The sequence below is a fragment of the Montipora capricornis genome, chromosome 4 (genome assembly GCF_036669925.1).
Source record: "Montipora capricornis isolate CH-2021 chromosome 4, ASM3666992v2, whole genome shotgun sequence".
NCBI classification, from domain to species: Eukaryota; Metazoa; Cnidaria; class Anthozoa; order Scleractinia; family Acroporidae; genus Montipora; species Montipora capricornis.
In genome coordinates, this window is record NC_090886.1 from 36,501,397 (window position 1) to 36,512,663 (window position 11,267).

The following is an 11,267-nucleotide window of genomic DNA, read 5'->3' on the forward strand; positions in this document are numbered from 1 at the left end:
CGGCAAACCTGTTGATGAAACACAGGAGGTTGTTGTGGAATTTCAATCTTTGCTGAAAACACACAGCCTTATTGGTGCATGGCGTTTTAAGAATCCACAATCTCATGGTTTTACATGGAGTAACCCATCAATGAAAATTCAATGTAGATTAGATTATTTTTTAGTATCAAAACACTTAAATTATCTTATTAATGAATCCAGGATACTCCCAAATATTTACTCCGATCATTCAGCCGTCTCACTATCCTTATCATTTCACAAACCAGGTCCTCCTCGGGGGCCAGGCTTCTGGAAATTTAACAATTCTCCCTTGGCCGATAACTCCTATGTTGAAAAACTATGCCTCTTAATTCCACAAGTATCCCAAAAATACCAAGACGTTAAAGATAAAGGATTATATTGGAAAATGATAAAAATGGAGATAAGACCATTCACGATTAAATATTCCAAGCAAAAAGCAAAAGCAACACACAATGAAGAAAAACGTCTTTTGATAAGATTAGGGCAACTACAGGAATCTCTTGGGAGGAAATACAGTGACATGGACAAAGTCGAAATGAATAAAATCAAAACTAAGCTGGAAAAAATTTCCGAAGCAGGGCAAGGTGGTATGAGTTTGGTGAAAAATATTCGAAATATTTCTTTAACCTTGAAAAAACAAATCAAAGGAAAAAGCACGTTACGTCTTTGATTAATGACAGTGGTATAAAAATAACGAGTCCAAAGGAGATTTTGAAGGAAGAGGAAACTTTCTTCCAAAAAATTTACAGATCGAGCAACAAAGATCCAAACCTCCCAGAGTTCAATCAATTTTTTCAAGCCGAAAAGGTGCGATCGGCGGAGATGGTTGCGACCTGTGAGGGTTATATCACTATTGAGGAGTGCGCTTATGTGTTGAAAAAAATGAAAAATAACAAAATCCCAGGGTCGGATGGTTTATCAGTAGAATTTTATCGGTACTTTTGGAATATTATCGCAAAGTATATGGTAGAAAGTTTCAACTACGCATTTCAATCGGGACATTTGTCTATTTTTCAAAAACAAGGAATAATTTCTCTGATACCAAAGAAAAAGAAAAATACCGAATATTTAAAAAATTGCCGCCCAGTTTCATTCTTAAATGAGGATCATAAGGTCGCTACTATGACAATAGCGGCACGCCTAGAAAAGGTGTTACCACACATAATTCACCCTTCCCAGTCAGGGTACATTAAGGGTAGATTCATTGGAGAAAGCATTTGTCAAATAATCGATATAATGGAATTTACTAAGAATTGGCAAATTCCTGGTATCGCCATATTTTTGGACTTCGAAAAAGCTTTTGATTCTGTCGAATGGGATTATATTCAAAAGTGCCTTTCAAGCTTTAACTTCGGTCCCCAACTACGTCAGTGGGTCGGAGTATTTTATAAAGACATTACTAGTTGTGTTCTCTACAACGGCCACGCTTCAAAACATTTTTTCTTACAACGAGGCGTACGTCAGGGTTGCCCTCTTTCAGGGATGTTATTTGTGATTGCTATTGAGCTTCTAGCGCAGTCAATCAGACACTCTGACATTATCAAGGGAATTAAGATTCAAGCTAACCAAGAAGTAAAGCTAACTCAGTACGCAGAAGACACAACCGCTCTGTTGGCAGATGTACAATCGGTTGCGAACCTCTTCGAATTGTTGACCAAGTTCGAAAGTTGTTCTGGATTAAAAGACCCTTAATATGTGGTCTCAAAGAGACATTTCATTACAGGGTAGAATTAAAACCTTAGCTTTGTCCAAGCTTATATTTGTATGCAGCGTCTTGGAAACTCCGGAGCATTTTGCAGACGAAGTTAACAAACTAATTTTTGATTTTATTTGGAACTATAAACAGGCGAAGATTCGTAGAACAACTTTGATTGAACGTAAAAAGAAGGTGGCTTAGGCATGAAAGATTTCTCTTTTTTCGATAAAGCGTTGAAACTTACTTGGGTCAAACGACTTTGTTCCGAAATTAATGCTCCGTGGAAGTATATTCCAACCTATTTCTTAGCCAATGTAGGTGGAATAGAGCTGTTTAATTGTAATTACGACACGAAACTTCTTAATCTTAACAAACACATTCCATCGTTCTATAAACAAGTCATCTGTTACTGGCAAGAAATTAAGATAAGCACTCCTGGAAACAAAGAAGCTGTGCTGCAGAAAATCATCTGGAACAACAGATTCATAAAGGTTGATGGAAAATCCGTTTTTTACTCTAAATGGTGCCAAAACGGCATCAAGCAGATAAAAGATCTCTTCAACGTTCCGGAAAACTGTTTTTTTTTCCGTTTGGAGTGCTAGCCGACAAATTTTATATAAAATCTTTAAGATGTCATTTTTTAACCTACCGCAGCCTTGTATCGGCCATACCGAGTGAATGGAAAAAATGTTTGCTCAAAAATGAAAGCAACCCAACACCTGCATTAACCATATGTACTTCAAGTAGACCCCTCTCCTGTAAGACCTTATATCAAGAACTTCTCACCCGGCAAAAATTACCCAGTCCCACCGCCGAAAAAAGGCTTGAACATTACAACTTTCAGCGTGACGATTTTTCTAAGATTTACCTTCTACCTTTTAAGGCTACAAAAGAAACAAAACTAATTATGTTCCAGTACAAAATCATTCACCACATCTTATTTATAAACTCATTATTGTACAAACTGGAAAAAGTTTCGTCTCCGCACTGTCCATTCTGCCCCGCAATACACCAAACTGTTACACACCTGTTTGTTGAATGTGCGCAAGCGTCAATCTTTTGGTCTGAATTTCAAAATTGGATATTGCAATTATGCAACCTTCAGTTAGATCTGTCCCCCCAAGACGTTATATATGGAATTATTCGCCAATTGAGACCACCATGTTTAGCTCTCAATCATCTCATAATACTCGGAAAGTATTTTCTTTATGTTAATGCACTAAATAACGATAAATCATCTCTTATTGATTTCAAAAGATTAGTGCAGGATAAGATAGAACTAGAAAAATACATAGCAGTTACCTCGGGACAACAAAAAAGTTTTCTTTGCTAAATGGCAGAACTTTACACACATTATTGTCGATTGTACATAATAGTGTTTTCCGTCAATGTATCGCATTTTAATTTTGGTTGTATTTAGTAACCTTTGCAGTTTTTGTTTGTATTGTATACTGTGCAATATTATAGCGATTGTAAGTACTTCTAACTTTTGTTTTGTATTTTAATTTTTCTTTCTACTTTGCATTGCTTTGTATGGTGTAAATTAATACTGTTTGGTAAGTACTGTAGTCATCGTACTGTTAGTATTGTAAGTATAGTAACATTTGTTAATAAATGTTGTGTATTGAAAAAATAAATAAATAAATAAATAAATATTACAACCTGAGAAACTCTGAGGGAAAACTGGCTTTGCCAAAACCAAGCTAGAACTAATTATTTAAAGCGAAGCTTCTCCTATACCGGTACCACATTGTGGAATAACGTGCGATAATGTTGTTAAGAGGTTACGCTTTTATCGAGTTTTGACCACAAATGCCGTTAGAGTGCACATGCCTTCGTGGTGTTTATCAAATCAGAGGGCGCATCGCGTTTCCTGCATTTCTAATTGTCTAACATTTCAGTATTGGGTAGCGAAGTTAGACACCTGCTTGTGCTTTGAATGGCCTTAAGCCAAGATTTTCCGCTACATGAACACTGTGCATGATTCTTTTTTCGATCAAACCAATTCCCCTTTTATTTTCTTGAACACAACAAAAGCATGCGACGTTCAGCCCACTCTCTGACATGCAAGATAACATCGAGCAACGTTTCTTCACTCCTGGGGTATCCTCATCCCCAGGTTACACTCATATGCACAAATATGAGAACACATAAGCATGTGAGAACATCCCGGGTTCATGCTGTCCAACATGCTTGCTCACAAATATAGGAAACAAGGTTTGGGTAAACTTTAAATAGGAGGGGAGGGGGACATTAGAGCCTTACTTAAGAAGGACTTCTGGTACCTCTCTTTCAGCTGTTGAAAGAAGATGTTTTGATTGGAATCTCGGTAAGACTTAAACGCTGTTCAACATTATTTCACAGTTCACTCACATTTCCTGGTCAATCTTACGAATATATTATTTTCCCGGTTTTGCATCCTCAGTATGCTCTCACGGTGGTGGAAGCGGCGCTCAACGGCACAATGACTGCGACACGCTACCAAATAATACATTTCCTGACAGTTATCTAACAATAGGCTTAGTGACAGAGGGGAACAAATCTCACTCCCCCTACTTCGTTGAACACTGCAATATATCTGTTCTGTGTATGGATAAGGCCATAGCACCAAGATGGCTAAAGTGCAAATTAAACCGGTGCAAAAAAGGTATGTAAATACTTTAGTCGAGTGATGGCAATTGAATTGATTTGTTTTACCTCTGAACTCAAATACGCCTTCCGATTGTAGGAGAATGCGTCACGTGCCAAGGGTAAAAACTGACTAACTCCCAAGAAAACTAAAACAACTTGAACTGTCCGGACTTGCACTTGATCAGTATTGGGTAGCGAAGTTAGACACGTGCCTATGCGTTAAATGGCCTTAAGCCAAGATTTTTCGCTACATGAACACTGTGCATGATTCCGTTTTCGATCAAACCAATTTCTCTTTTATTTTCTTGAGCACAACAAAGGTATGCGACGTTCAGCCGACTTTCTAACATGCAAGACAACATTGAGCAACGTTTCTTCGTCCCTGGGGTATCCTCATCCCCAGATTAACCGCGGACGCTATGCACAAATATGAGAACACATAAGAATGTGAGAACATGCCGGATTCATACTCTCCAACACGCTTGCCCACAAATATAGGAAACAAGGTTTGGGTAAACTTCAAATAGAAGAGGAGGGGAGGGGGGGGGGGGGGGGAGGGAAATCGGAGCCTTAGCTAAGAAGGACTTCTGGTACCTCTCTTTCAGATGTTAAAAGAAGATGGTTTGATTGGAATCACGGTAAGACTCAGACACTGTTCAACATTATTTCACATTTCACTTACATTTCCGAGTCAAGCTTACTAATATATTATTTTCGCGGTTTTGCATCCTCAGTATGCTCTCACGGTGGTGGAGGCGGCGCTCAACGGCACAATGACTGCGACACGCTGTCAAATGTTATATTCAAGGGCAGATATCTACCAATAGGCTTAGTGACAGAGGGGAATAAATCTCACTCCCCTCACTTCGTTAAACACTGCGATATATCTGTTCTGTGTATGGGTAAGGCCATAGCACCAAGATGGCTAAAGTGCAAATTAAATCGGTGCAAAAAAGGTATGTAAATACTTTAGTCGAGTGATGGCAATTGAATTGATTTGTTTTACCTCTAAAGTCAAATGCGTTTTCCTATTGGAGGAGAATGCGTCACGTGCCAAGGGTAAAAACTTGCTAACTCCCAAGAAAAATAAAACCACTTGACTGTCCGGACTCGCACTTGATCAGGTTGTGCACCTAATCCACCCTGGCAAGTGTGTATGCCAGCCCGCGTGAACAAAAAGTATTTTGCTGTCATGTAATATTTTGCATTAGTATATTTACATAGGTGAGTATTAAAAAATCTCTGCGCTGATTGGTTGCACTTGAGGTGATAATTGTGTGATAATCACCTAAGCGGTTTTTTTTTCAAAATGGCCGCAAGCCGTTTTGTCGAAGTGACAGACGAAAAAAAATATTAGTTTTAAAGAAAAGGCATATTTTTTTCAAATAATCACCTATGTATTCATACTAAAACAATTATTCACCTCGGGCTAGGTTAATATCGGTGAATAAAAACCGAGACGAATATTCAGCTCGCCTTCGGCGAATAATTGTTAAATAAAAAAAAGTCGTAATGTGCCGATCAAGTCGAAACTTCAACATCCCCCGCACAGGCATTTGAACTTTTGCAGATTGGATCGTTCAAAATCAAGTCCCTTGGGGCCAAAATGGTGTTCAAATTCCCTACTTAAAAACAATCGTCCTCGCTCCTGCCGTCTTTAGTAAAACCCTTTTGAAGACCTTTTTTGTAAGCAAATCGCTCACAAATGCTACATCTCTTCCTTTAAACTCTTCCATCTCGTCCAAACAAGTGTTTTATAGCTGTTAGCGACTCCGCCGTCCGAAAAAAAAAGCATTTGAAACCTGACACTTCCGGCTTAATTTTCCCCACCCTACGCAGGCAAAGGTCAAATTCCCTACTCCCCGGGCACAGAAGATAGTCAAATGCCCGGAGTTTGCCCGGGGGGGGGGGGGGGGGAGAGAGGTTGGAAGTTAAAGTTTCGATTTGATCGGCGCATAAGGTGGCAACTGCGATTTTCATAATTCTGCGGAATTTCATCTTCAAGTGCCAACGGCCACGCGTTTTGGTTTCCATCAATCAAACTTCCGACCCCAAATCAATTCATGCGGGCATAACCTACCAATCAGTATCTTTGGTTCCTACGGTACATTCGACGCCGATGGAAAACGATGGAATCTGCACGATTCTTTTTACCGAAGAGCCTCTAAAAAGATATCGTAATGGTAAATTTGGAGCTGTGAACTAGAAGCTGTGAACTCCGGAGGCGGAGTTGATCTTGCAGGTTATGTTCGGGAATTTGATTGATGGAAGCCAAAACGTAGTTTGGCCCTAAGCGCTTGAAGGTGAGATTCCGCAGAATCGTGAAAATAGGAATAAACGAGATTGCTTACACACAGATCGAATATTCATACATGCTTTTGGCGACGGATGGCCAAGGAAGACTTCGTGTTGTTACTCACATCAATTTCGGCTTAACGTTTGTTCTAGATTCACCTGAAATCGCGAAAAAGGGGATTTTAAAAACGATTTGTATGCGATAATGTTGTTTAGAGGTTACCATTTATCGAGCTTTGACCACAAACGCCGTTATAGTGCGCATGCCTTCGTGTTGTTTATCAAATTAAAGGGCGCATCGCGTTTCCTGCATTTCTAATTGCCCAACATTTCAGTATTGGGTAGCGAAGTTAGACACGTGCTTATGCGTTAAATGGCCTTAAGCCAAGATTTTTCGCTACATGAACACTTTGCATGATTCTGTTTTCGATCAAACCAATTTCCCTTTTATTTTCTTGAGCACAACAAAAGTATGCGACGTTCAGCCGACTTTCTAACATGCAAGATAACATCGAGCAACGTTTCCTCATCCCTGGGGTATCCTCATCCCCAGATTAACCGCGGGCGCTATGCACAAATATGAGAACACATAAGAATGTGAGAACATGCCGGATTCATGCTCTCCAACATGCTTGCGCACAAGTATAGGAAACGAGGTTTGGGTAAACTTCAAATAGAAGAGGGGGGGAGGGGGGGGGGGGAGGGAAATCGGAGCCTTAGCTAAGAAGGACTTCTGGTACCTCTCTTTCAGATGTTAAAAGAAGATGGTTTGATTGGAATCACGGTAAGACTCAGACACTGTTCGACATTATTTCATATTTCACTCACATTTCCGAGTCAATCTTACTTATATATTATTTTCGCGGTTTTGCATCTTCAGTATGCTCTCACGGTGGTGGAGGCGGCGCTCAACGGCACAATGACTGCGACACGCTGTCAAATGATACATTCAAGGGCAGATATCTACCAATAGGCTTAGTGACAGAGGGGAATAAATCTCACCCCCCTCACTTCGTTAAACACTGCAATATAGCTGTTCTGTGTGTGGATAAGGCCATAGTACCAAGATGGCTAATGTGCAAATTAAACCGGTGCAAAAAAGGTATGTAAATACTTTAGTCGAGTGATGGCAATTGAATTGATTTGTTTTACCTCTAAAGTCAAATGCGTTTTCCTATTGGAGGAGAATGCGTCACGTACCAAGGGTAAAAACTTGCTAACTCCCAAGAAAAATAAAACCACTTGACTGTCCGGACTCGCACTTGATCAGGTTGTGCACCTAATCCACCCTGGCAAGTGTGTATGCCAGCCCGCGTGAACAAAAAGTATTTTGCTGTCATGTAATACTGTTGCATTAGTAGATTTACATAGGTGAGTATTAAAAATTCTCTGCGCTGATTCGTTGCACTTGAGGTGATAATTGTGTGATAATCACCTAAGAGGTTTATTTCAAAATGGCCGCAAGCCGTTTTGTCGAAGTGACAGACGAAAAAAATATTTGTTTTAAAGAAAAAGCTTTTTTTTTTTTTCAAGTAATCACCTATGTAATTATACTAAAACAATTATTCACCTCGGGCTAGGTTAATATCGGTGAATAAAAACCGAGACGAATATTCACCTCGCCTTCTGTGTATAATCATTAAATAAAGTAAAGTCGTAAGTGGTACCCTTTTATCTGGAAGGTATAACAAAAAATTCACAACGGAGAGCAGTGAGGTTCTCGAGTTTCCCTTGGGGCCAGTCATTTAATAAGTTTTTATTAGCCACAGGATAGGCACGTTAGCTGATAAAAGGAAAGCAAGCAGAAAAGACTGGATTATACTCTTACTTGATTTCTTTGTAAGAATTTTTCATGCGCGCGCCGTCGCTAAGTGACGTCCCCGTTTTGCTCCTAAATGAGTTCAACTGATGTATCTATGGAAACCAGAGTCAGAGTTTTTGACTCAATGCAAAATGGGGCAAAGTGCTGACTGTTCAACCACCCTTACCCCCTCCCCCCCCCCCCTCCCCCAAAATAAGGAAAGCTGAATCTAATAGACCAATTTCGATATATTAAAATTCAGTCCAAAACAAAAGGCATCATCTCGAGGCTCTGGGGAATAAACTCGTACAAATCCTTATATTTATTCCCCAGAGCCTCGAAATGATGTCTTTTGTTTAGGACTGAATTTTAATATATCGAAATTGGTCTATTGTTTCTGTTAAAAACCTTACTGTATGCTTCCTTTAGGATTTTGTACCAATTTTATTCAATTTCAACGGTCTTTGAAGAGCAAACGTTTTTGGAGCAAATATATACATAGTTGACCATTCCCCGATAGGTGCTTTTCACGGCCAGTGAAACGAACAGATCTAGAACAACAGCTTTAAGAATCCCAATTGGCCGGACTCAAACCAGTTGGCTAGTCCTCAGTTACAAATTCAGCCGAGAGGCTAAAGCAGGGACTGCCAGGATCAAATTCAACGAGTGGTCAGAGCGAGTCTTAAACCCGACCGGGTCTCTGGGTCGCCCAGAGTGGCAGTGAATTTGAGACGCGTATACCTCGATAGGAGAATCCTTCGGTGTAACACCTCGTCGGCCAACTGACTGATCGCCTCGATCATCTGATCTCGGACGTCCAAGAGAAGATGGTGTTATTGATCCACCGGTAGCGTGGTCAGGTCCTGTATGAAAGTGCCCAGATAGGGCACTTGTCGTCGAATGCGCCGCAGCAAGATTCTCATCGTTGGATACAATGCTCGCACGCCATGTTCAAACCTTGCCACAGACCACGGCCCGATTGAGCCATCATAATCTGGCGTCGCTTTTTCAAGGAATGCTTGCGACGGGCCATCTCTCTCAAGGCGTTCCGATGCGGTCGTAACCATTGAAGGGTGGTGGACGACACTGGAATCTGGCGACGGAGCGTTTTCATGACCAACTCGCTGATGGCATTGATCTGATCGGCATTGGCCGACTGCAACCGTTCACGACACGGCTGATGATTGGCTTCTTTCAAGATGCTCTGAAGAAACGGGAGTTGACGTTCAATACGCCAGGACATGATGAGACGATCCTTGGGTTTTTTTGGACAGGTTCCCTTTATACTTTTATCGTCGACGTCATCGGGTGGCTGCTTTCAAGCCTTTCTTGACACCTTACCTCGCAGGCGCCCCCACACTGCCTAACGCGGCTGCTTTCCCTGCAGCTATCAGACCGGGAACGGCCAATGCTAATAAAGGCAGGATGCCTCTGTCTTGTCGTCGTCGTTTCCCTCTAACTTGTCACGCCCTGGCAAGGCATCGTTGTCTTTAGATTTTGGGCATGATGAAGAATGGATTCTTGGAGGTACGCGTTTCGCCTTTTTATGGGATACTGACCCAAGACGACGTCTATCTTCGTAGGCGGTGGTGACCGTATTGGAATGAGTGATGTTCCAAAGCTGACGTCCATGGGTGCATTGTTGGGCATCTTGAGCCAAGAGATCCATTTGACATCGTAACCCGTCTTGACTCAGCCGACTTCGTCGACGACCACTGCCTCTGCTCCCACAGCTACCTCCAATGGGTGGTCCGTTGCCGGCGCCACCCTGGCCTCCTCCGCGCGAACCGCCGCCGCCGCCGCTTCCCCGACGACGACGGTCCCTGTTATGCCTGCTACCGCCTACACTGCTAGGAAGGGACGGAGGCAGAGGTCTCTGGCGAGGTTGTTTTTGTTCCACGGTCGAACGGGTCGAAGGACCACTGGTCGCATAATCTTGTAAATCTTGATCTGAAATACTATAATCGCGTTGAATCTGAGCCCTTTATTCGGGAGGGATACTTCCATCCAACAATGAACGCATCATCAAATCCCGTTGTGACACGACGACATTGGTGTCGAGTCCTTGGGGGTCGAGTCCCAGCTCACTCAACAGCTTGTTAGGATGCACCCAGCGTCTCCAAAAACGCCTCCAGCAATGGGCTTCTGGGTGTCCCTAATCCGCCGATGACGTGCACATTGTTTTATATTCCTGACATGTTCTTTCTTCCTGGTGCTGAATGATCTATTTGTTTCACCAATGTAACCCCATGGACAAGATAAGCACGAGATTTTGTAAACAACATTGCATTGATCGTCTTTAGGAGGTCGAAACTTGGGGGCAGGGAATTCCTGTTGGAGAGTTTTAATTGGTTTTTTAGTGACGTGAATGTCATGGATTTGCCCGAGTGGCTGAGTAATGCCTTTAATGTAGGGAAGGATCGCAAAGTTCTGTCGATTCGTTGGTCAGCCCATTTGAAGAACATAGTGACTAATTCCTCAGGTGTTGGTGATGTCGATGTTAAAGATTTCTTTCTTATAATACCAGAAGTGATTTTTGGTGGGTAACCATTAGACTGTCGTGCGGCGCTAATTCAAGCAGTTTCACGGGGTTTACCAGATTCACAGTTGGGAAGGTTTAAAGCCCTGTGTCGAAGTGTCGCAGCAGCGCTAATTTTATGTTTTTTGTCGTGATGAGAGTCGAAATCGAGGTTTCCGATAGACGTCAACACTGAGCTTCCCAGAATCGCACGAAACGAGGGTGTCGAGTAATGACAACTGTTTATTGGATTGATATTCGATGGTGAAGGGAATATGCGGGTCGATAGAATTCAGTGAATTGTG

At 41.7% G+C, this 11,267-nt stretch overlaps 1 protein-coding gene across 1 annotated transcript in view; it reads left to right on the plus strand.

Annotated features, from left to right (window-relative positions):
* The first annotated feature begins 9,950 nt into the window (after positions 1–9,950).
* The window catches only part of LOC138046636 (adhesion G-protein coupled receptor D1-like), a 46,067-nt gene continuing 44,750 nt past the window's right edge, over positions 9,951–11,267 (plus strand). Inside the window, exon 1 of the mRNA XM_068893238.1 lies at positions 9,951–9,971. Within this exon, the coding sequence (XP_068749339.1) occupies positions 9,951–9,971 (21 nt within the window). The remainder of the gene's footprint in view (positions 9,972–11,267) is intronic.